General features: G+C 52.1%; 1 protein-coding gene across 4 annotated transcripts in view; it reads right to left on the bottom strand.

Moving 5' to 3' along the window:
* LOC144110530 (membralin) overlaps nt 1-26,747 on the bottom strand; it is a 184,479-nt gene that overhangs the window by 11,966 nt on the left and 145,766 nt on the right. For all 4 annotated transcript variants that reach the window (XM_077643522.1, XM_077643525.1, XM_077643524.1 and 1 more), the window contains one exon: nt 20,931-21,014. In XM_077643522.1, the coding sequence (XP_077499648.1) occupies nt 20,931-21,014 (84 nt within the window). The remainder of the gene's footprint in view (nt 1-20,930; nt 21,015-26,747) is intronic.

Here is a 26,747-nt window from a genome sequence, read left to right as displayed (position 1 = left end):
TGCTAGCATGACAAAGCAGGGAGTGGCAGATGTAGGGGGAGTGTCCCCGCCCTGCATTGTGATGCTAGCAGGTTCATGAGAATCGGTTGACGCCATTGGCTGGAAGGGAGCGCTCTGACGGGGCAAAGCCGCTTTTTCTTGACATGTATCCGACTATAGCGACATGCCACGGCGATGGGCGAACAAATTTTTGCTCTCAGTTCATCGCGGAGCGGCGCTATATAGAAGAAAATAAGACTAAAAGTTAAAAGAGTAAAATAAGTACGAAATAAATAAAACGGCCACTTTCATTTACAAGGCAACGTGACACTTGCCACGGCCGCGATTCAAAGGCGACGCCAATAAGATCCTTCTATATGCCTGACATGTCAGGAATTCGTGCTGTGACGTAAGCCAATGCACCACATTGGTGGCGCCACATCGCGAGAAGTAAACGAACCAAGACGTCCAAAGGGACCCACCGCGAAGTGAAGAATGCGGCGGGCACTGAAACAGAGGGCGCACTGCACAAACTCTCTTTCACACTATTCGCACCCTGCACATCACAGGGCTGAGCAGAGAACAGGTGCTCCCCATATGTTCAGCAGCCAGGCTAATGAAACGGTGGGTATATAGTAAACAAAAAAGAACTTCATCCGTGCCATGGAGGAAAGGAAGAAGGAGGCAGTGAAAGTAGGAATAAAGAGCTTCCGTAGAGGAGTGCTGCGTCACAATTTCCCCCACCTGAGGTTCTTCAACTTGTACCGACATCGCACAGCAGATGGGCACCTTGCATTTCGCCTCCATCGAAACGCGGCCGCCACGGCCGGGATTGAACCCGCACCCTCGGACTAAGCTGCTCATCACCCTAACCACTGAGCCACCATGACGGGGTAGTAGTAAACGTATATTCGCGAAGATATGTAGCTATCAAACAGGACATTTCGTGGTCCGTGCGGATTCCTCGTCAATGTGAGTGCTCAATGGATCGGCCATGGCTGCTAATACGTTCTGTGACATCCGCAATGTTCGCCTCTCGCCAGACGGTATCCCGTCAAAGTCTGGATAATAGCGTAGCGGTCCGTGTTCATTATTACCTTTGTCGGCCTTCGTCGCTGGCACAGGAACCAGAACACTACGCATATCGCAAGGCATAGGCCATCCAGTGACGCGAATGAACAAAGGAGCGGAACGGGAGAAAACCGGAGCAGGTGCCACCTCAACGAGCTCGGCAGCCAGCTATTGGTGCTATGCAATTTTGTTTTTCAAGGCGCTGAGTTGTTCGTCTGAACGCCGCAGATGGAGCGACAGTCTGCTAACCACCGAATACTTGGCCAATCAAAGTGCCAGATTTCGGTAGACGGGCTCTAAGGACAGTTTCGCAATCGTTATAATCAAATACATGCGGCTGAACGCGAGGACATGGAATACAATCCACGGCCGTGGCATATAATTTGACCCATCATTGTTCTGCGCGACGTCAGCGCAATAGGTGCAAGTGCCGAGCGCTCCCAGTACACGGTAAAGAACCCCCGGTAAAGAATACCGCACAAATTGCCTGGAGAGGCGGCCAGATTGCCAGCATTCGCCGCTTCGGAAAATCATCAATCGCGGTAATCACCTTTGTGAGAAAGCTGGTCCCGCGGTACGTCCTCTACAACGGGGAACTCACCCCCGTCCGAGAATACAAGCGAACCGTGCCAGCCTGTGTGAAGTGTGATACTGTAGGACACCACGCGGACACTTGCCCCACGCCGAACTCGCCTAAGTGTAGCCTCTGCGGCCAAACTGACTGCGACGCACGACCGCCGTGTGCCACACGTGTGCATCCCATCCTGTGCAATCTGTGGTCTAGCCCACCCCATGGGCACGAAAGATTGCACGGAAAAATTCCGCCGACTTCATCTTGCCGGAGCCAAGCGCTCCCAACATGGTGTATCCGATAATACAGCGCCTGGAAAAAGGCAAGGTCACCCGCCGACGGAGCCAATGGCGGCGCGGTACGCGGCAATCATGCCACCTGCTTGCGCGAGGGATACGTCAACGCGGCCTCCTCCTCCCCCGGACTGAAGTCAACGGGAGAGAAGCGAAAGGAGAAAAACAAGAAGAATAAGCATGCGCCGCCACTACCCCCTAGTGGAGACGACGCCAAGCACTTCCCCGCCCTTAAACCAAGTGGCGCTGCCGGAGCCCGGGCCCCGGCGCAGCAGCAACACACTCGGGTGAGCAGCTGAGCAGGAGTCGCCTCTTCCCCTCCATCCTCCTCACCCTTTACCCCTTCCTCGGCTTACGGCGTAGATGTCGAAATCCGCAGACCAAATGAGCAGCTTAGAGCACAGATTGGGCAGTTGCTCACCAAAATTCAAAATTTAGAAGAACAGCTAGCTGCTGCGACGGGTATCCCGAGTTCCGACGCCATGGAGAGTGTGCCAGAACCGCCGCCCGCGTTCGCGTCGGCAATGGCCGCGATGAAGGCGCGTCTCACCTCCCATCTCCAGAAAATGCCAGAAACGGCGACGAACTGCATGGAGACCAAATGCTCGGCATCGGTCCCTGCAGCTATCAGCCGCTGCATGAAATCGAAAACCACCCGAACGAGCCCCTTCAACAGGCACAAGAAAATTATCGGCAATCCCAGAGACGCGAAATCGGAGGACTCCAACCCCGCACCCCCACCCAGTGCTGGCTCTGGGCCGGAGTCCCGTCAGCCCCCATCTCTCACCTCCAATCCTGATGGTAGGACGGCCTAACACGCGTTCCCCTCCTCCGAAAACACACAAAGTGGTAACCGTAACGCAATGAAATTGTAGAGGCTTCAAGGCTCGGCAGAAACGCGCGAACCTGCGCCTCTACCTAGAAACTTTCGAGGCTTTGCCTGCCGTGATCGCCCTCCAGGAGCCAGGAGCGGCGGCCAAGTTGACTAACTACGCGACGTTCTAGCGAAACCCATCGTCGTGTCTCCTCGTACACAAGTCGTACACAGCCATCGAAATTGACCTCGATCTCAATATACCGTACTCGCACGCCATGGTAAAGATGCTTCCCCTTCGCCGATGGAATCCTCCCCTGCACGTACTTAATGTATACTGCACCCCGAAACTGAAGCGAGTGACCTTCGCAGACCTCTTTAGCCGTGCACTTAAAGAGGCGGGTCGCGACCCCCTGCTGATTGTGGACGACTTCAACGCCCCTAGACAGCTATGGGGCTGTCGTAAGGAGGAATTGCGCGGGCGCATGCTGGGGGAGTTGGCGTCCACACTGGGGCTCACCCTCCATCCACATCGACATGGCATTTCCTACCCGCGCAGGTCACTCCGTGACCCGAGACACATGCCCGGACCTCACCTTCACTCGTAACATAAGGCACACAGACTGGATCAACACCGAGGATACCCTCGGCAGCGACCAATGCGTCCACAGCACCACTGTTTATACACGCCCCCCAAAGCGCCCCACCACACATGCACGCATACCCAATTGAACCACCTTTCGCCAAAATTTTCCATCCGACGCCAACACGAACATCAAAGAGCAGAGCTACACGAACTGGTCCCAGTCAGTCATATCGCACCTTCGCTCCCACGAGAAGCAGATAGAGCTCACAGAGGTGGTCACGGACGTGGACAACCACCTCCTCCACCTCTGGAAACCGCGCCGCGGCCTTACGCGTTGCTGGAAGCGCCAGAAACACAAGAAGAAGGTCAAAGCGTGTATTGCGGACCTCACCGAGCAGGCAGCAGAGTACGCGGCCCAACTCGCTGACTCCAACTGGGTGGACCGCTGCAACACGGCGGCGAGGCAAGTGTCGAGCCGCAACACGTGGAGGCTCTTCCGAGCCCTCATCAACCCAACACAGACCCGTACAGAAACTCAGAAGCAACTACACAAAGCCATGCACTCGTTCCAAGGCAATACAACGCAGGTGGCACAGGCGCCCCGCGATCGCTACCTGTGCACAACTCAGGACGCCCACAGATCGGCCTATACTCCTACGCAGGCAGGGAAAACTCAGGAGTTGGACAAGCCTTTCCAGCTTTACGACCCGAGGGCCAGTCTGGCCGAAATGAAGGGGGGAACCGCGCCGGGACAAGGTCACTGTCAAACTTTTGGCGAACCTTCCTGATTCAGCGTACCAGTGCCATCTAGAATACGTCAATGCGATCTGGACGGGGAAACCCCCGCCGCATTCACTGGAAGACGGCCCTGATCACCTTCATCACGAAGGCCGGTAAACCGATCGACACGGACAACGTCCGCTCCATCTCTCCCACCTCGTGTGTGGGCAAATTGATGGAGACGATGGTACGGGATCGGCTGTCCGAATACCTCGAACAACACAACACCTTCGCGGACACCATGTTCAGATTTCGCCCACACAGATCCGCACAGGATGTCCTGCTCCAACTCGACCACGAAATCTTGAACCTCATCTCACACCCCCAAAACGACAAAGTTGTCCTCGCGCTTGACCTGAAAGGAGCGTTCGACACCGTAACTCACGAGGTCATACTCACACATTTGAGTCAAACTCACTGCGGCACCAGTACCTTCAATTACGTGAAACAATTTCTCACGGACAGACTATCCTACATCAGACTACAGGACCAAGAGCATGGACCTTTCCTGCTCGGCACGAGGGCGATTCCACGAGGCGCGGTGCTGTCCCCTCTGCTATTCAACATAGCCATGATGCGCCTACCTGCCCTGCTGAGTGCGGTCGAAAGAGTCCAGCACGCGCTGTACGCCGACGACACCCTCTGGGCTACGCAAGGATGCCTAGGGGACATGGACACCAGCCTGCAAACGGCCGCCAGCATAAAGGACCGCTATGCCCGAGACTGTGGTCTGCAATGCTCCCCGCCGAAACCGGAATTCATGCATCTGCGCCCCTCACGCACATGCTCGACACAAATCAATCTCTCCTTGCAAAGAGGTCCCGTTCACGAATCTAAGGAAATCAGTCCTCAGACTCTTCATACACAACCAGCGACGCTGCGACACAACACTCGCCAAGATCTTCCAGGTGGGGGACCAGGAGGGCCGCATGGTCCGCCGGGGTTCCAACAAGCGCGGTGGGTTACGATGCAAAGACGCCTTGCGGCTGGCGAACGCATTCGTGACCAGTCGAATCCTGTATTTGACTCCCTACCTCCACACGCGGAAACAGGAAGAGGATGCCTTCGAGGTCATCCTTTGCAAAATCATAAAACGAGCGCTGGACCTCCCGGTCTCTACCTCTACCAGCCACCTCATGGCGCTGGGGGTGGTGAACACTTTCAGGGAGCTTCCGGAGGCCCACCTCATCAACCAATACACTCGTCTCACAAAGACAGGGTCGGGTCGCCGCCTTCTAGCCCGTCTTCACATCCAGCACACCCAATTCACAGAGGAGAGATGCCGCGTTCTCGTACACTGGAGGCGCGCCCTCCACATGCGGCCTCTCCCCACCAACATGTCCAAAGAGTACCATAATGGCAAGCTCCTGGCGAGGGCGGAAGCCTTGGACCGCCATTTTGGGAGCAAAGCAGGAATCTTCTACGTGGACGCCTCCGACCGGACCCCAGGGAATGGTACACGGCCGCGGTCGTCCACGAGGGCAAAACAGTAGACGGCCTTACTTTCAAGGCCCAGTCAGCAATTCAGGCAGGAGAGGTTGCCATCGCCCTGGCAGCCTCCGACTCCTCCTCTAAATACATAATCACCGACTCGCGAGGGGCTTGTCGAAACGTCGAACAAGGGTGGGCTACTCCCCTGGCTTATCGCATCTACCAAAATAGTAGCCGAGACTCGGATCCTGGGCACCGATCTCTCGTTTGGGCTCCAGGTTACCACGGCATCCACGGAAACTAAGCAGCCGAAGCCGCCGCCCGCGCGCTCTCTCTCCGGGCATTTCCCACAGGACCCGACGCTGACCAGGACTCCGATTTCAATCCGGTTTACACTTTTAAGGACATATTCGATTATTACAAATCCACGCACCAAACTCTTCCCACCCCGTGCAAATGGCTGGGGGAAGGCCAACCAGCGAGTACTCCTGCGCTTGCTCACTAACACGATGCTGTGCCCGGCAACTCTAAAGCATTTCGATCCTCAATTCGACGTGCGGTGCTCACGCTGTGGGGAGGTGTCTGACACCTACCACATGGTGTGGGCCTGCCAGCAGAACCCATCCCTACCCCCTATCCCAAACTCCACCCGAGAGGACTGGGAGCCGACCCTGTCCAGCTGCTGCACCCTCGAGGCCCAAAGGGCCTTAACGCAGCGCGCCCGGGCTGCGGCAACCGCCAGTGGGTTGCCTGACTAGGCATCCCACCTAGTGTTTGTATGGGCGTTACCCTTCAGGTCACTACCCCACACACCTCTTTCTATAATTAATGTTTTCGCCACCACTACCAACCCTGGGTGATCGATCGAAATTATTCCGGAGTCCTCCACTCCAGTGCCCCTTTCTTTCATCCACATTTCCCTCCTTCCTGTTCCTTCCCTTCCCTGCGTGCACGGATCAGGTGTTCACCGAGAGTGAGACAGTTAATGCGCCTTTCCTTTCCTAATAATACTGTTGCGGAGACTGTCGTTACTTTGACCACCACCCCCAGTGGTAGTGTAAGTGAAGTCCGTTGTCACTGCCGCAGAAATTCGCAAGCGAATGCAAGAGAAGGGACGAGAGAAGAAGCGAAGAATGAGAAGAGAGAAGAACAGAAGACGAGCGAAGAAAAAGAAGTGAAGAAGAGGAAGACAGAAGCCAAGCCAGAAGAAAAAGAAGTGGAAAAAAAGAAGTAAAGAAATTAAAGACAAAGAAAAAGAAGAGAAAATGAGGAGAGAAAGATGGGAAGAATAAGAGGAGTGAGAGGAGAAGCACCACAGCTCTCGACGAATGTCTTAACAAAGTCGTAGCCTAGTTTAGCCAGTATTTTTTTATGATTTCATCTTCACGACAGATACCTTGTAGCTGCCTAAATACTTGTTTTGGCACGTGAAAAAAATCCCTTAACCCTCAACGTCACTGCCGAACGCGCAAGGACCGGCAGAACACAACATGGCGCGCGCGCGCACACACACACACACATACACACAGCACGGAGTCAGGAAGAGTCTAGGTATACACGAGGCAACAATTTTTTTCTCCCAGGCTCCGAAAACGAAAAGAGGCAGTGAAAAAGAGGAGCTTTCCTATACAGGATACGAAGGCCTCAGCTCGACGCTAGATGTAATCAAGCCTCCCGGCTAGGCGCGCTCCCGCGCTAAAAGTGGACGCGTCAATTGGCTCGCGAGCGCTCTAAAGCCAATTGTTCACGGGAGCCGGTGAAGAGTCCCTGCCGCCGAATGCGAGATCAGGTAGATGCGCATGCGAGCACAAGTCGCCGTTTGAAGTGCGCTCGAGGGCATGCAGGCAGTATAAGACGATGACGCCCAAAGACTGCGCACGCGTCCCTCGCACAAAGCGAAATGAAAAACACTCCTGCGCTTTTTCTTTGTCTCTCTCTCAAGCCAGCTGTTTTGCCGAGAACTATAGTAGACGAAATATTCCTCCTTTCCCTAACCCAAGAAATAAGACTGATTGCATGCTGCGTGACATATATTGCATAGACATGCAAAGCCGGCCAAGCTTCGAAATGGTGTCTACGCCTATGTACGAGGTGTCCCACGTAATTTGAGCCGTCCATTTACAGCGACACTGCATATTCCTCTGAGACAATAATATGGAACCAGGGTTGTTGACAAATCTCGACTAATTATGCCAATAGCGAAGAAATATGCATCAACTTGCGCCAGAAAACTGAAAAGGATTTTTACACAGCAAAGACGACTTTGCCGAAAAAATATAGTAGTAGTAGTAGTAGAAATTACGCTCGAACAAAACCTGCTGGTATTGTTACCGCCCACGCAGCACACAAGCTGGTGAACCATTTGCGTTTGCTTTTGCCAGTAGGGAACCTCAGTAAAAAGCTTCATTGTTTACATCGATGACAATTGCTCCATTTCGCTTCTAAGCTGAATTTTTTGGTCTTCCAGTTTTTTTACGAAAGGCTGCATTTTTCGCTGTCTGGGGTATGATATATTCGAATACAGATGCCAGCTAGCATATCAGCCTTATTTGGGGAACAAATACATCAGTATACGTCTACCTAGCAGATGTCTACGATAATCCTTAAGAAACAAAATGGCGCCTCCAAGCCGAGCGACGATCGTTAAAACGGTCTCTGCACAGTCTGCGCCCGAGACGAGCGCGTCGCCTCCGCCCAAAGGAAAAACGCGTTGGCGCGTGATGCAGTCAAGTCGCCAATAAAGTTTACGCAGGGTGAAGATTTCTCGAAACGAACATGACAGGCGGGACGAAGCGGACGCCTTGTCAGAACCCTGAAGTAAATGAAGGGAACCTCCCACAACATTTTCTGGCGCCGAAACCTGGGAGCCTCTTCAGATGTAACCATCCTAAGCCACGGCGACGGCACGCCTTTGTGGGCTTCCTAAACAGCGGCACGACAGCTCCTACACTTGTGGACAGTGGCTGCAAACTTCGCGTCTTCTGCTTCACGTGAAGACAACCGCGCCCAGTGCGATGTTAGTCGAATGTGTGTGGCATATGCCACTCAGTAAACTGAGTTGCGCGCGCGTCACCGGCGCGCACACTTTCGTTTCTTTGCGGCAGCCGCTCTCTCTCTCTCTTCTCCTCTCCCCTCTTCCCCTCACGTTAAGCATGCCCATAAAATGCACCTAGGTTTTGAAATAAATCGAGGTTCTGCTCTCCTTGCTGACCAGCGTGGCTTCTGCACTGGACGCGCCTCAGGGCGACCGCGGCGATGCTACAATGTGGCTGAAGGTGACCCGGAGCCCTCCACTGCGTCGTTCCCTCTGCCTCCTCTCCGGAGGTGCGGGCTACGATCCCCAGAGCCGCCGAATACCCATTGGTGATAGAATGGCTGCAATCGTTCTCATGGCCTGGTGCTCGGCTTCTGTGAGATGAAATGCTTGGGATTTGGGTCTATGACCTCATCTTGGGTGGAACAACATACACTGTGCCACGGCCATCTTTGGACAAAGCTGCCCTTGCGCCATTAAAAAAATCATCATCACCACCATACTTGCCTCCTCTCCTTCGTCCCTTCCGTCACGACGCGGTTCAGCTCTCTACAAAGAATGAGGAGACTATGCACCATGTGATGACCCCCATAATGCGCAGGTCCACACGGGACGGAGAGGCAAAGAGACACCGTATGGCTCAGTTTAAACAAACAGGTATATTCAATAATTACACATGATGAAGATTATACATCAGAGGCTGGGGCGTCCGAGCTTACGTGCCGACGACTTCATGGGGGCGATGGAGTGGCTCCGGAGTTGGGCTCGAGCGGTTGCTGGCAGAAGCTGCACGCCGTCGGGGCTTCGGCGCTGAAGGCCCTCTTGGCGAATGATGTCGTCCTGAGCGTGTATGCAGTAGAATTTCAATAGTCGTCCGTTTCTTCGAGGATGGTTCCCAAACCCTTCCTCTAGTGTCGTTCGGCTTGGAAGATGAACAGGAGGCGAGCTTGTAGATGATGACAGCAGAGCATAATTTTTCAACAGAACAAACTTTGCACTACTTTACTCATCGACCGGGCAGGTTAGTGCCTAAGTAGCATCACATTTCATGCTAAGCATGGAGCCCCAGCTCAGACTGAACTGCATCCGTTTACATGCGCTTTTAAGCACTTGATTAACAAAGGACTAAGGGCGGTCATTTCCAGTGGCCCGCCCAAAGCATCAATTCTCCAATCCAAAATAACATGCGAGATGGGGACCACCCCTTGGGCTGGGCTTAGCCTCGACCCCAGAGTCTGTTAACAATACAAACTAAATAAACAACAAAAACGCCACCACTCTCTCTCAAGTGAGAGTATACACAGGCTCTCTCTTCGGAGCTAATTCACTAGCGCCTGTCTTTCCACATTCTTGGCGAGTACTGCCTGTCTGTCTGACAGGTGTCCGTCACGGCCCTTCTGGGAAGCTGTGGGTGCCTTCCCGGCGATAGCCCACGACAAAGGGGGGGGGGGGGGGGGGGGGGAGGGAAAGAATGTTGTCCCAGTGGCCCGGAAATTGGGGAGGATAAAGCCTGTTTCCCCGGGGCGGCGGCGGGACCGGTTTTTCTGGTCGTCACTCAAAGAGCATGGCTGGGTAATTGATGATGCCGCTGTCACGGGTCTCCGTCTACGCCGCGCCGTCGAACGTGGATCCTCGTAGCATACACGGAATGTCACACTCGCTCACCCTCCAGAAGAATGTTCTCCGAACATTTGAGTCCACGCAGCTCCCCTTGTCTTTCTGAATCGCCTCGCACAGTGCGTCCGACAAAACACTTTTCGCTGCACTCAACACCACTGCACAACACCATATGCCTCCGCTGTCAATACTGGCGTCTCCAGGGGCAGCACTGATCTTCTTTTACAGATAAACATGAAACTCAGCACCCAAGCCTCTCCTTTCTAGTCCAAACTGGACGAAATAAATTTACCACAGTTACAAAGGAGCTCCCACTTCTAGCACGATCACGGCACCGACAAAAATATAGATAACGAAAGGAAGTAGGGCAGGTTCTGCATGCGCTCCGCACGCTCTCCTGTGAAGGTGTTACTTAATGACAGAAAGGTTTAACTACCAACTCCGATAACTTAACACATAAGCACATAGCAATGTTATGAGCTGTGGCATTACACAATTCTAACCAGTTCAAAACTCCGCTCTGTTTACGCCATTAGTCCGACTTAGCTTTCCGATTTCGCAGCGGATATCGGCCTTCATGAGTCATACTAAGTAAGTCTGTGCCCCTTTGTCTGCTTTGGGACTCGCGAGGGCTCGTGGCAGGAGCCTCTCCTGGCGTTATCTGCGCGGCAACCTCGCGCGCTTCTTCTTCTAGCAATGCATGAAGTAAATCCGGTGGCATTCCGGCCGTCACCTCGGGCGCCTGCCGAACAAATGCAGGAGAGGGCGTTTCTTGCGAACTATCTGCGCGCTCCGCTTCACTTCTGTCCCCATCAAAATCCGCGCTTTCCCTTTCTTCATTTCGTGAATACTGAACCGGTGCCGACTTGAGGCGATTTGCGTGTATCCTTATCAAACGCCGGTTCACGTCTCGGACTCTGAAGTTTACCGGAGAAAGCTTCTCGACAACCTCGCACGGTCCTCTCCACTTCGTCTGGAACTTACGAGCTAGCCCAATCTGCCTTTGGCAGTTTTCAATGTACACGCTGTCCCCCACATCAAACGGCGCGTCTCTAGCACTGCGATCGTGCACCTCCTTCCTGCGCTTCGCCGCTTTCTTTAAGGACTCCTTTGCGATGTCCCTCGCCACTTGCAAGCGCGATTCTAGCTCAACCTTATAGTCGTCCAGTGAAGCGTATGGGACACGACGGGGGCCCTCTGGCACTTCACTAGGCTGGTCCGGGTCTCGGCCGTAGAGAAGAAAGAATGGCGATTCGCCCGTGCTCTCGTGTGCTGCGGAATTGTAGGCAAACATTGCATACGGGAGCCACAAATCCCAGTCCCGCTGGTCGCGCGAAACAAAATGCGACAGGAACCCGGCCACGGTTTGGTTCAGTCGCTCCACCGCGCCGTTGCAAGCCGGATGGTACGGTGTTGTCTGCTTCTTAGCGATCTTAAGCAGCTCGCAAACTCTCCTCATTAGCTGCGACACGAAGTTCGTTCCCCGATCTGTCAAGAGTTGCCTCGGGGGTCCATGTCGGAGCACGATCTGTTCGACAAATGCTCTTGCAACCGTGTCTGCCTTCTGATCTGGGAGTGCTACCGCTTCCGCGTATTTTGAAAGGTGGTCGACAAATACTAAAATGTACTTGTTTCCGGAAGTGGTCGTGGGCAATGGGCCCATTATGTCCATACCTGTCCGCTCGAAGGGAGCCGAAACCTCAGGGAACGGCTGAATTGGAGCTGGTCTTCGTCCCTTGGGTGTTTTTCTTTCGAGACAGGAATGACACTTCGCACAGTAGTCTCGAACATCCTGTCGCATGCCACTCCAAAAGTACAAACGCTCCACACGCCTGCGTGTCTTCGCTACGCCAAAATGACCGGCGCATGGCGCATCGTGAAACGCGCGAAGAACCCTTTCTGTCCACGACCGAGGTATGACGACTCTCTCCCAAGCGGTTTTCTCTGGTCTCCCTTTCCTGGTTGGCCTCGTGCGCCGACACAGGGTGCCGTCTTTGTCAATGAAATAACCTAGCTGTTCGGGGTTAGACGGTGCGCCCTCTAAGCTTTCGATTATTCGCTTCAGGTCAGGATCTTTGCACTGCTCTGTGCGTAATTCGGCGGGGTCGACTACGGGGACAAACTCATCTATAGCTGCCACGGCAGCTGTGCGGCTGAGTGCATCAGCATTCAGATGCGTCTTTCCTGACTTGTGCTCAACTTCAAAGCAGTATTCCTGCAGGTGTAGATTCCATCTAGCGAGTCGCGAGCTAGGGTCCCTGACACTCATCACCCATTTCAGAGGATGGCAGTCTGTGACTAGCTTGAATTTGCGGCCGTAAAGGTAGCATCTGAAGTGCTTTACTGCCCAGACAACGGCGAGGCACTCCCTTTCCGTAGCTCCGTACTTTTGCTCTGTGGGGCTCAGCTGTCGGCTAGCAAAAGCAACGGGATGTTCTTTGCCCTCGATAACCTGAGATAGCACGGCACCCACTGCGAACTTTGACGCATCTGTGGCCATAACGAAGGGCAAACTAAAATCCGGGTGGCGTAACAGCGGTGCACTCATTAGCTTCCTTTTCAGGGCCCCAAAAGCATTCTCCGCGTTTTCGTCCCAACGAAAGGCGACATTTTTGGCTGTTAAGGCGGTGAGCGGCTTAGCGAGCTTGGCGAACTCCTCTATGTGCCTTCGGTAGTAACCGATCAGGCCGAGAAACTGCCGGACCTGGCGGACGCTAGTCGGGGATGGAAAATCCGAGACACACCTTAGTTTCTCAGGGTCCGGTCGCACGCCGTCAGCTGAAACAACGTGCCCGAGGTATTTCACCTCGTTTTTGAGGAATTGGCACTTAGAGGGCTTCAGTTTGAGACCCGCTGCTCTTAGTCGCACCAAAACCTGCTCAATATCGCGCAAATGGTTATCAAAACTGCCACTGTATATGATAATGTCATCCATATACACGAAGCACAGCCTCCCCAGAAGACCTGCCAGGATAACATCAGCGGTTCTCTGCCAGACAGCAGGGCTGTTGGCCAGACCCATCGGCATTCTTTTCCATTCATAGTGCCCTGAGGGCGTGTTGAATGCCGTTTTCTCGGCATCTGCCGGATCCATTGCTATCTGCCAGAATCCCGCCGCCATGTCCACTACCGTGAAGTACCTGGCAGAGCCCAGCTGAGAAAGCGTCTCCTGTATATTGGGGATGGGGTATGGATCGATGCGAGTTACGGCATTTAGTTTGCGGTAGTCCACTACCAATCGATACGAGCCATCTGGCTTTTCCACCAATAGTGCTGGTGCTCCCCAGGGTGACTTTGAGTGTTCGACAATGCCGCGATCAATCAGGTCCTGCACCTGCCGCTCCATCTCCTCACGTTGGGAGTAAGGAATCCTGTACGCACGCTGGTAAACGGGCGATGAAGTGCCGGTTTCTATCCTGTGCTTTATAACGCCACAGCAGCCCAAATCCAGGTTGTACGCGGCGAATACCTCCGAGTAGTCGTTCAGCAAACCAGCCAGAGCCTCCCTCTCCCTGGATTTTACGTGAGAAAGATCGAACGACACCTTTGGAGCAGCCGAAGGACTAGCATGCTCTACAGTTGCGAGTACCGTATCGGTGGGCTCACGTTGCTCTATCGCAGAGGTGAAGAAAGCCAATGTTTTGTTCTTGGGAAGGCTCAGTGGCTGCTGGCTACAGTTAACCACCCGTAGGGGCACTCTGTGGGCGTCATTAACTGTCACGAGGCACGCGGCTGCCTTCAGGCCATTGCTGAGAGAGTCGACCGGCTCAAGCACTCCCACGGCGCCGCTCTCTACATCTGAAGGCACAAACGCGTACAAAATGTGCTCCGACCAAGGAAGGACGACCGCCTCCTCGACCAGCCGGACGGCAACCCGCGAATATACCTTCTCCAATGATCCCACTGTTTGACGGGTGTCAATATCGGTAATGCGAATCTCAGCCCCTCTCCTGTTCAAAAACGGAACTTTTGAGCCGCCCGCATTAACCTCTTCCTCAGAGAATGAGACTACTACCTTCCCTTTTCTCAAAAAATCCTGCCCTAATATACCTGACACTCCGTTTGGCAGAGACACCGTGTCCGGGCATACGTAGCAGGGGTGCTCCAATGCAATTCCGCCGAGAGAGAAGTGTAACCGGTAGAGTCCACTTATGCCAAGAGGATCCCCCGTTATGCCTACAAATTTGGTTGCCATACCACCAGACGCTTCCAACACCTCGCGGTCCCCCTTCCTTCGAAGCGTGTTACAACTGCTCTCCTTAAGCAATGTCACCTTTGACCCCGTATCTATCAACAATTCCATACAACAACCATTTAACTTGCAACGCACAACAGGGCATGCCTCGTCGGCCACACAAACTACCACCACCTCATCATCTACTGCTCCCTCCCCACGCTCCTCAGGCTGGGGAGGACTAACTAGTTTTTTGACTCGGTATCTGGAGCCCCGCTGTAGGCTTGCTTAGGGCGTGTCTCGCCTGCTTCTCTTTGTGGCTCCCCACGGCGCACGTTTTGGCAGAACCTGGCGATGTGTCCGCGACCCTGGCAAGCGAAGCATACGATTTCTTCAAAATCTCGCATACCGCGCCTGTAGCTTTGTGGCGGTCTCCGGTTTCCAGCGAATGGGCGCTGTTGAGCGCGCGCTTCAACCTGGCATTCTACCTGCTGAGATAGCAGCTGTTCTAAGCGATCTAACCGTTCTGTCAAGAGAGCAACCTCAGGGTTGAGCACCGCTCTCTCTATGACGCGTACTCTCGCTGCGGCTGTCGTTAACGCCTCATTTTGTTCCTCATCCAATGCGGCCTCCACGGCTTGGTCGAAATTGCTCGGCTTGCGCGAGAGCACGAACCGGCGCACGGGGTCTTGCAGACCAGCCACGAACAAAGCGGTCATTTCCTCTTTAAGTATATCCTCCGCGTATTTCTTCTTAAGCTGGTCTCCTTCCTCCTCCCTGCTTAACGTATCGCGCGCTAAGCGCTGAAGCCGCGACGCAAATGTTCGCACGTCCTCCCCTACCATCTGTCCGGCGTCACGGAACCTCTGTACCCGCACGTGACGTGGTTCAGTGTCGAAATGCTCAAACGCGAGCTTCTTAAATTCCGCAAATGATTTTGTAGATTTTACTTTTTCGTCTCGCCAGGCAAAATCATGAGCAGCTCCTGCCATCTTACACCTCGCCATTCCCAGCATTTGAGCATCGGACCATCCCCCCATTTTCCCAATCTCCTCTAGCATAGAAAAGAAATCGCAGATTGGAACCCCTGTCTTATCTCCCGTAAACGTCGGAATGACGCTTCCTAATGCCAGCATGCTTGCTCCGAGCGACGGCTGTGGAGTGGGAGCTCCCTCAGATACAGTCTTTTTTTTTTCACGCCCTCCAGTGCCTCAAGCCTCTCAAATGGGGGTAAAAGTCCCACAATCAGTCCCGTGATTCCCTTTTGATTACAATTTTGAAGTCATGAATGTCACAGCATTCAGAGGACATTTGCTTTTGAGACCCCACTTCTGACACCAGTGTGATGACCCCCATAATGCGCAGGTCCACACGGGACGGAGAGGCAAAGAGACACCGTATGGCTCAGTTTAAACAAACAGGTATATTCAATAATTACACATGATGAAGATTATACATCAGAGGCTGGGGCGTCCGAGCTTACGTGCCGACGACTTCATGGGGGCGATGGAGTGGCTCCGGAGTTGGGCTCGAGCGGTTGCTGGCAGAAGCTGCACGCCGTCGGGGCTTCGGCGCTGAAGGCCCTCTTGGCGAATGATGTCGTCCTGAGCGTGTATGCAGTAGAATTTCAATAGTCGTCCGTTTCTTCGAGGATGGTTCCCAAACCCTTCCTCTAGTGTCGTTCGGCTTGGAAGATGAACAGGAGGCGAGCTTGTAGATGATGACAGCAGAGCATAATTTTTCAACAGAACAAACTTTGCACTACTTTACTCATCGACCGGGCAGGTTAGTGCCTAAGTAGCATCACATTTCATGCTAAGCATGGAGCCCCAGCTCAGACTGAACTGCATCCGTTTACATGCGCTTTTAAGCACTTGATTAACAAAGGACTAAGGGCGGTCATTTCCAGTGGCCCGCCCAAAGCATCAATTCTCCAATCCAAAATAACATGCGAGATGGGGACCACCCCTTGGGCTGGGCTTAGCCTCGACCCCAGAGTCTGTTAACAATACAAACTAAATAAACAACAAAAACGCCACCACTCTCTCTCAAGTGAGAGTATACACAGGCTCTCTCTTCGGAGCTAATTCACTAGCGCCTGTCTTTCCACATTCTTGGCGAGTACTGCCTGTCTGTCTGACAGGTGTCCGTCACGGCCCTTCTGGGAAGCTGTGGGTGCCTTCCCGGCGATAGCCCACGACAAAGGGGGGGGGGGGGGGGGGAGGGAAAGAATGTTGTCCCAGTGGCCCGGAAATTGGGGAGGATAAAGCCTGTTTCCCCGGGGCGGCGGCGGGACCGGTTTTTCTGGTCGTCACTCAAAGAGCATGGCTGGGTAATTGATGATGCCGCTGTCACGGGTCTCCGTCTACGCCGCGCCGTCGAACGTGGATCCTCGTAGCATACACGGAATGTCACAACCATTTGCACCCGCCGCGGTGGCTCAGTGGTTAGGGCGCTCGACTACTGATCCGCAGTACCCGGGTTCGAACCCAACCGCGGCGGCCGCGTTTCGATGGAGGCGAAATGCAAAGGCGCCCGTGTGCTGAGCGATGTCAGTGCACGATAAAGATCCCCAGGTGGTCGAAATTATTCCTCCAATACGGCTGCCCCTTCTTTCACTTCCTCCTTTATCCCTTCCCTTACGGCGCGGTTCGGGTGTCCGCCGAGATGCCAGACAGATACTGCGCAACTTCCTTTCCCGAAAAACCAATTTTCATTTTTAATTTGCATTCCTTATAACCACCCACATTGGACGAAGAGCGACGCTGAAGCATCATAACACAAGACTTTTCAACAACAAAAAGTTATACATGAATGGTTTCGTATCCTGTACCCGCTGAAAACGAAAGTATGCGTTTAGAACTTAACGCTCGGTTTAGTTTATAGTGAAGTCGCAAACCGTTGAACGACCAAGTTATCAAGTTGTCCCCACTCTACCAAAACGCGGACTCCGTCCGTACTTATCAAGCGAGTATTTGTCGACGGCAATGGAGCGGCGGAATCAAATCTCGCAAAACAAATACTAAAGACACAAAAGAAATGCGGAAAAAAAAGAAACGCCAAACGCGCTTAAGTGACGACCCTAAAAAATGCATGGACTGCATCGACTCGCGTTCGGCTCACCTGCGCGCTTCATCCTTCACACGGGAGGGCGCTGCTATCCGCGCCTAAGCGGCGCACGAAGCTCTGTTTAAGTTCCGTCCTCGTTTAATCTTGTTATGTGCGCTCAACCTTCGAAAGCTTCATATTCGGGACGCGAGGAGCAAAATGGTCTTAAAAGAAAGATGTAAGACGGCAAGAAAAACACTAAACAAAAAGGCAAAAAGCAGCAAGACGACTCAGAAATGGCGGAGGCAGCGGTAGCAGCAGACGACACGACGCTTCAAAGCAGAAGTCGCGGCGACCGAAGCAGATGGAAAACGCGAGACGAGCGCAGCGGCGCCTGGAGTTCGACTTGTTTATTCATGTGCGCTCCTTCTCCCCCTTTTCTTAGCTTCGCCTTGCAGAATGTTTTTCATCAAACTTCATTTCTAAAAGAAAAAAATAAACACCACAATAACCTCCAATATAACCCCCATACCATAAAGCAAATAAAGGAATGGCGGGAAGAAACGGGGCGAGCGTGAAACAAGAGCAAAGCGGGCAGCGGCACGAGTTCCATCGTCGTGTTCAAAAGGAGAAACGGCGCGGAACGAAATCTTGGTTCGGGAATTATAATACGAAAAGGCGGAGGACGACGCACGCACAGATTGCGAGCAGCACGACCGTCCGTCCGGCTGTTCCCTCTCCCGTTCACACACCCACACACTCTCTCTCTTCCCTCCTTTGCGCATAAGCCACGAGTACGCGAGCGTGAATGCAGGATGTAGATATAAAGAAGGGAGGACGGAAAGCAAAATGGAAGAAACCGATGGAAGATAATAATAAAAAGCAATAAATTAAGTTGAAGCGCGCAACAAAGCGGCGACCAAACGAACGCCCGGGTGCACAACCACCATCGTTCCCCTCTCTCTCGCACAACTCCACCCGCCTTGGAACGATACGAGAATCGGAGTAATCAGATAAAAGTCCGGTCAAAGAGCAAGCGCTGTCCTCACACGGTTCCAGGGTGAGTGAGGACGGGAGGGGAACCCTTTAGGCACGAACTGAGACAAACGTTTCGCCGCGGCTTGAGCAAAGCGAGAACTCGCAGAGACTGCGTCACCAAAGCGCGATTAAAAACCATGTGCATATCGGCGGTGAATTGCGCTAGCGGTTGGAAAGATACGCACTTACGAGAACGGGCTCCATTGTTTTTTTGTTTTTTTTTTGCAGCCTGGAAGGCAGCAGCAAAAAAAATTAAACCGAGCGCAAAACGAAATTTTATATTCCACTCGCGTGAACTTTGAAGCTGGTACCAGACATGGCTCGATGGACTGCGTTTACTCCCACTGTTGTCTTTTGAAAGCACGTGCTCTGGACATCAAGACCCAATGCATCGCTACTATAATCATCATCATCATCATCAGTCTGACTAAACCTACTGCAGGACGAATGCCTCTCCCAAACCTGTCCACTTAACCCTGTCCTTTACCAGCTGCGGCCCTCCTATCGCCGCAAACTTCTTAATCCCATCCTCCCACCTGACTTTGTGACGCCCTCTGTTACGCTTGCCTTCTCTAAACTACATAAATAAGTTTCTTCGAAGTGCCAGTAAACCTTTTTGTGTTTTCGTTCCCAAATGTCAGGTTCCATCCTTCCTCGTCCGTTCTCCGGCCCAGCCACGCTACCCTGCATCACAACAGCTGTTCATGCTACCCGAGCCGTAACAACTGGTGGCAGCGGTGAGATGCTGCTACCCCCTGCCCGTTAACAACGGGTGCTAGAACAATACCGTGCTCATTTTTTTCTTTACATTCGTCTAACCAACATGTGATAGTTACAGGTACTACTTAGAAATTATTTCTCTCGAGAATTTAATAAAAGCTGTTAACTTTTACGCAATCTCAATTTTTAATTGCTAGCATATTTACGCCATTGCCCTGCTTTCAGGCCACGAATCCTCCAATCGTTTTTTTTTTTTTACTAACGCCAGCGCCAATGACCAGACACAGGCGCCATCTGCAGACTGGGCCGTCAACTATCCGCGACGCCAAAAGCGCGCTTAGTGCAGCGCTGCATGGTTCATTTGGTCACGATCGGCGAGAAGAGTGAAAAGCTAAACTGCGAGCTTCGCATAGCGTACGCGGACTGCATGTTTTTAACGAGGGTCTACTGGAAGGGAGCTCTAGTGAAGAAAAGAACTAACGAGTGTTTGACAAAGATCGCCGCGGTGCTGCCTGTCGTTTGCTAATGTCTGAAACCAACAAACTTTGTCGCAACCTCGGCTACCACAACTATCGCAACAGGCGCACAAAATAACGTGGAAGGCTCTGGTCAGGTGACCGGATGTTGACAGTCTATACGCGTAGACCGTAAACATCCGCCAGGGAGGATTACGTATAACCGCTTCCGCTGTAGAATGACTTCTAGCCGTACCTAGAATCTGGGAATGTCTTCTAAGCAGACATGACCAAATGGGCTTGACCTGAACTGGACGTGTTCATTTGCCCCGAAAAAATGACAAATGCCATAATCGCGAATCATGCTAATTGCGCAGAAACACCCACCGAATCTATACCAGAACACAGCAAGCCTGTTCCTGTTTTCCAACGCTTTAGTATAAATTGTAAGTATTAGGAGGCAAATTTTGAGCTTATCAATTTTGCACTGCAGTCACTGATGCAACGGCAGGTGCAGCTTCGGCCGGGATGGCGTATCGGGAAAGACGGGTCAGGTGACGTCACGCAGCCGACGTCCCTGCACCTGAGGCTCCAACCAATCGGCGAGGACCAAAGTGGACAGCCTCATTTATTGGTCCCTTCAAGAACACGGGCCCCGGACACACAAATTAGTTCACCATAGATAGCCTGGAAGCACGAGTCCAAGTTCGCTCTACCCACTGGAACGGATCCCAAGTGACTGAGTAGCGCGGGAGCAGAGCAATATTTTTTGTTTCAATTTCCCGCGCAACGTACTACTTCTCACAATTTTTTTATCTCACAATTTTTTTTTACCAATGTATTCTTAATGAACTCTTTAGGGGAATCTCCATGGTCCGTGGAGTAAATTTTGTTATCAGGAAGCAATTACTGATTAGCATACACCGAAGCGCAGCCATACAGCTCCGAAGGAAAATTCGTGCTTGTCCAGGGCCCCGGACTAGGATGAATTTTCCTTTGCAGCCGTACCGCTGCGTTTGGGTGGATGCGAATGAGTAATTGCTCTTTTATAACAAAATTTACTCCACGGAGCGTGGAGATTCCCTTAAAGAATACATTAAAATACCTAGGACAAAAAAAAATTTCTTCAACTTCGAAGCTTGTGCGAAAGCTTTCCTTTGCAGCCCTATGGCTGCGCTTGTGTGGATTGCTGCCTCATATAAGCTCTGTGTTCGTGCCTGCACTCTGTGGAGTTATTTTTTTTCCTTTTTTTTGCCACAACGAGCAACCGAACAGACTTGATCGCAGCCGCGACCTCCTTCGCTCCTCTGTATACTCACCAACGAGCGCCAGGATAACAGTCAGGAGAGGGCCAGCCGGAAAGTTGATGGTCGAGTTGAACTCCAGCATGTGCAGCAGCTCAACTGTAGGAAAAAAAAAGAAGAAAGAAAGTGGCTTAAATACACGGGAGATTTCGTAACCAACAAGCACGAGACAAATGCCATATTCGCGTCTGCAAGCGCACACGAGGCCGTCCTGTGTGTTCTCGATCAAAACGGCAGGCACCAAGCAACAACTGATGTGCCATAGGCTAATATAACAAGTAAAATAAAACAGATAAATAAATCTATATTTTGCTGCGAACAGCAACAAGAACGGCAACGCAGCTACTGCTTGCATTCTCAGGAGAGGCTGCGACGACAGGCGTAAGGCGCAGTCTAATCCACAAAAGACAAAAATGGGGGCAAAGGTATCAGTCCCTGCAGGGACTAAATGTGTTGCCATTAGTCCCTGAAAAGGCCAACCACTAATCCATCATAAACTAACTTCAAACAGATCGGCAGCCACCGCTATTATCTCCACGTAATACAGCTTATGCCACAAAGAACTAAAAGAGCAAAGCTGTTAGTAATTGGGGACTAAACGCAATGCCATTTGCATCAGTCCCTAAAGATGCCAACCCTAAGTTCTTTACAAAAGGGACATCAGCCGCCGTTAGCCTCACCACGGACTAACCGTCCATCGAAAGACTAAGTAAGTGGTGCAGTCAGTCCCATTTCACCCATATTCGGCTCGGAATGTAACCGCTATTTGCGAGGAGTAACTGCGGCAATTACTCCCTTTTTACCCGATTCTGGCTCAGGGTGAAGAAAATTTTTAAACATTATTTATCACCAGCCCACTCGGACGCCAGCAGCCATGTTTTTTTTTCCGTTAGCATATATTTCAACACTGAAAACCGCGCTACAAAAAAAAAATGCCAGTTACCTGTTCTGCGCATCACGATGTCTCTCGCTAGTTCATTTTCTCACTTCCAGAAATTTATTGTTTAGAAATATCTGCTACCTCTGGCGCAGGCATATCTAGCTAACGTAGAAGACTAATCATAATCTGCCGTTAATTAATTCAAGCGGAGCAAAGGCGACCGCCGCGAATTCTAAAAGCCTGCCTCGAACGGCGGCCGTACAGACCTGGAGGCCAGCACGTCCCAGACTGCAATGAGTACACGACCGCATGACGATGCGTGCGCTAACTGTTCCGGGTTCATAGACCACAACAGCCGCGCACCTCAAGCACAAGTCACGCCTCATTTGAATGCCAATCTTAAAGACAGACCCACGAAAACTCCACACAATATTTATACATTGTTTGTTCTTATTAAAAATTGATTTTGTGGCTCTATCTAGCCACGAGGACGCGTGCCCTGCAGCAAAAGACGCATTTACCGCCGAAAAAAAAATTGATCTAAAATTTTGTTGCCACTCGGTTCAAGCTCATGACGTCACGACGAAAAATGCCCCCTTGATCACAATTTCGAAGTGGTGGCGGTATAACCGAGCTTCAAAAATTCTCGCGCCAAAAAAAAAACGTATTGGAGCACCGCAGTTCGCTTCTCAAAACAACCGGTGAGCCAGCGACACCAGTATTCCGTTTTTTCGAAACTTTTCCAACCTATATATAAAAGCTCAGTTTTCAGCGAAAAAATAGCGTATTTCGTCACTAAAACGCATTCATCCATCGGTAGAGGCAAACTTCAATGCTATGTCCACTGTTCAAACTTCAAGTTCCTCCCAGTGCAGAGAGGACAGAATATTCGTTCAATGCCTTGTTAGCGCTGCAGCTAAATAGGGATTTCCTACGTCGGCCTTGGTGGCATCGCACCGGCTGAACCGATATTCTGAGATATAGAGATTAGCAAAAAAATAGGAAGAGGGAGAAGGAAGGGTGTGGCAAATTGACGTGTGCTCGGGCGTACGCTTACAGCGTTTATTAACGCGGAAATACATTTCAGGTCTTGCACACCAGGTTTCCATCAAGTGGGCCGACGCAGTGTTGATAAGTAACAGTGGCCACTTTTCTTGGCAATGCAGCCACAGCGGAAACGTAAGCTCCCTGTCTTTCAACGGAGCGGAATATAGTTATAGTTATTACTTTCCTCTGAAAAGGCAGTACACTGGCAGAACTCGTTATTTAGGGTTTATGTGTTATGGTGGTTTAACGTCCCAAAGCTACTCAGACTATGAGGGACGCCGCAGTGGAGGGCTCACAGTACACGGGCCTCTAGAATTTCGCCTCCATCGAAATTCGACCGCCGCGGCCGGGAGAGAACCCGCGTCTCTCGGGTCAGCAGCCGAGCGCCATACACACTGAGCCACCGCGGCGGCTTCTCGTTATTTAAGGCAAATTTCTAACATAGCTGCACACTTTCAACGTTAGGGAGGGGAGGGGGGGGGGGGGGTCACGTCAGAAACCGATTCATCGATTACGACGAATTGTTTAGACACGTCCGGTTACAAGAAGCTTGCACAGATAGCGCCAGCTGCACCATCGACTAAGCGAAGCAACAGCGCAGCGAACAACATGCCAGGAGGACGTCCTGACGCGCCTCCTCTTCATTGCCAAAAAAGTTGTCACCGAGTATAGATGGCGCCACGTGTATCGGCAAACTGCGTTCAGGTTGCCTATACAAAGCCACGCATAGCGCACACTGCATGCAGGGTCGCGTATATGTAGAGGACGGGTTATCCATTGGTTATCCATGGGGAAGGTGAAGTAGATTCAATAGTGGGTGAAGAAAACGCAGACAGCCTCGATAAGCTCGAGAGGTAGCCCTAAAGTTCGCACAAGTGGCGTTTCGCTGTACTCTGCTGACGACGACAGCGTAGTAAAGGGGGTCTCAATAAAGGTGCGATATGTCTGGCATGTTAAAAGACGACGGTTCATAATTATCCTCAAGCAAGAATTATTTTAATGCGTTTTGTGGAAGCTGAGTTATATGCAGACAAAATTTGAACTTCCAAGTCTTCGCGCCTTTCCCTCTCCTCTCGCACGCCAAAACGGCGACGCTCCTCCGTCGGTTCCACTCACTCGACCCCTCACCTACCTCCGCCGGTTGCGGAGCGCGCGGAGTGGCCACGGCCGCGGTAGCGCGTGACGTCCACAAGAATTTGGCGCTGTGAGCCAATGATAACCCCCCGGCTGCTGACGTCATTTGCAAGACGTGACGTCGTCTGCCAGGTTTTCGCGCAAAAGCCCGGCACCGCGCGTCGCAGCGAGGTGCGAAATTGAGAATTTTTAAACACTGATTGTAAATTTCCCGTTCGCTTCTGAGGTCTCGTACGCGGCATGGACGCTCGTAGACCTGTACTCTACATAGTGCAAACATTTTAAAGCCAAGCTCAAACACCCCTTTCTGTGGCCCTTTAAGCCCCGAGAGAGAACCCCGCACTGCCATCGCTTTAAAAAGAATAAAGTGAGATTTTCCAACATCTTCTCTCCCTCGAGCCCAAGAGTTCCTCCTTTTCCTCAATGGGTTTTGAGGAATAGCTACACGTGTCGACCCGCTTACGGCGACACGCGCTCGACTGCCGGACTCGTGTGTGTTTCGAGCGGCCCCGATTTTAGAAAGCTGCTTCGCTCGGGCTGCGGTGCCGGAATAAGAAGATGCCGACGGCTTGTGCCGCACCACGGCACAAGCAGAAAAACGGAGCCACGTGCTTTAAGGATCAAGCCACATCGTCTCGGGCTAAGCTGGGGGGGAATGAGCAGAGTAAAGGAAGGAAACCCGTGAGCTGGCGACATGAAGTTAAAAACAACATAGCAAAATATCCGGAGTAGAGCTCTGTGCCAGTGGGCTGAGCACGAAGACAGCATGAAAACACAACCGAAGGAAAGAAGCCAATGATACATGAGCAGCGAGCCTTCGCCAACTTTCCCAATTGTCAGCGTTAATGCGAAGTGTTCTCATGAAGGTCACAATGAAGGTGAGGCTGCGCCCCTGCATATCTGAGCCTAAACCACAGCGATGCGTGCGTCTGCCGTCTTCTGGGTGGAGGGTACAGCTCGCACGGAGAACAGAGCAGTGCGCCGAATCTCCGGTCCAAAAAAAAAAGCATAATTATGCTCTCTCACGTATGAGCTTGACCCGAGCAGCTGTTTGTAGTCTTTCGAATTAAGCGTTTGCTACAGGCGATGAAATAAATAGACTTACATGAACAGCTGTGCGAAACGAGCTCGGACGGCTTCTCGCTGCCGGTGACGTCACAGATCAAGTCACGTCAAACGAACATGAGATGGTCACCTGATGCGTTACGCCAAAGACCAGACCACTGACGCGCCAAGTGAACCATTAATAGTTTCGCTGTAAAATTCCCGAACTTCTCGCCCGGTGAAGAGTGGACAGTAAGCGACAGCTTTGTTTAGACACTCTATGGACAGCCTATGTATTTTCTATTGAACTTTTGACGCCTTTTACCATCATGTCCACTTAAGAGCACGCGCTTCCATTCCGAACTAGGCAATATCGCAGTGAAACGTTCCGTACCAACCGGGATTTCGTATGTACTCCGAATTCCTGCATTGAGGAATTCGTAGGCTTTCACAATGTATTCCGTGCATTTCCGATATCCCCTCCGTATGGCTTCCACGTGATTTCCGTACCACGTGTATGACGTCGTACACACTTCGACTTTTTCGTACGCTTTGTCTGTATACACCACTACCTCCATTTGGTTTCCATACGAGCCATACGGAAAACATCATGCGGGTTAATTATCATGCAGGTTATCAGCCTATCAAACATCTCCGTCGAGTTCTGCACGCGACTGGGCCTTAACGGGCAATAAAAACAAGAACGAACAGCGGCTGACGAGCTTTCTCGCGAGAGTCATTGACACGTTGTGTTCGAAGCAAAAAGCTCTCACGGAATCGCAAATCGAACTCGCCTAATTCGAACTTTGGAACCGACGTTTTTGTCCCCTTAACATGATGCGCATCAGTAGAGCCCGATGGGGGCTCTCAGCATTTCGAACAAATTATCGGTCCCGTCTTCGAGCTGCAAGTACAGAGGGTCGACTGTGTTTTTGTTTTCCAACTCGCTCTCAAAAGAGAGCGCTCCGATAAACGATCAGAAGATCAGAAACGCGGTAGGACATGCAGCAAAAAGAGAGAGAGAATGAGAGAGAAAACATAGGGAGGCGATCGGGGACACAAGTGCGGGCCAAGCCGATCCAATCCGAAAGCCGAGCCGCCGGAGTGCGATCCGCGAGATCCGAGCGGCGCAGCATCCCACATCGTTGTGGACGTCGCGCAGGCCAAGAAGCTTCCCATCTCCAGCCGTTATCTTGGTGCCCCTGTTTACACAACGACTTAACTCCGGCTTTCTTCGCGTTCTCCTCTCCCAAAGCGCCTTCGCTTTGTCTCGGGCGCTGAGTGCCGCTGCTACACAAAGCACAACTGCCGGCCACGCGGACAAGATTGAGGTCGTGCGCGCGCCAGGGTTGAGGAGAGGCCCGCCGTGTTCGGGCGCTGGATCAGTGACCGGGACGTTCTTCTGCCGCTGACACAGGGGTCACGCGCCCGGTTTCGCTGTGAGCGCGTTACGAAGAAAAACCGCATGCACCCCTATAGTGTCCGCCCGGGTTTCCTCTAGCACACGCGCAAAAGGATCTTCCTTCCGGAGATCAACGTTAACATGGAGGTGAATAAAAACACAAACGAAACTGCAGACCACAACTCAGATCGTCACAACATTCTCTTGTGGCTGCGCTCACCAAAGCATCCCCTTCTCCCAAGCCAACATTAACATGCGACCAACATAAATGTGCAGCCACAAGCAGTAGCGAAACGTTTGCATGTAACGACCCTCAACTGCTGAG

This window comes from Amblyomma americanum, chromosome 11, assembly GCF_052857255.1.
Source record: "Amblyomma americanum isolate KBUSLIRL-KWMA chromosome 11, ASM5285725v1, whole genome shotgun sequence".
Taxonomy (NCBI): domain Eukaryota; kingdom Metazoa; phylum Arthropoda; class Arachnida; order Ixodida; family Ixodidae; genus Amblyomma; species Amblyomma americanum.
The sequence above is the reverse complement of the archived record's forward strand: the minus strand, read 5'-3'. Positions and strand labels throughout refer to the sequence as shown.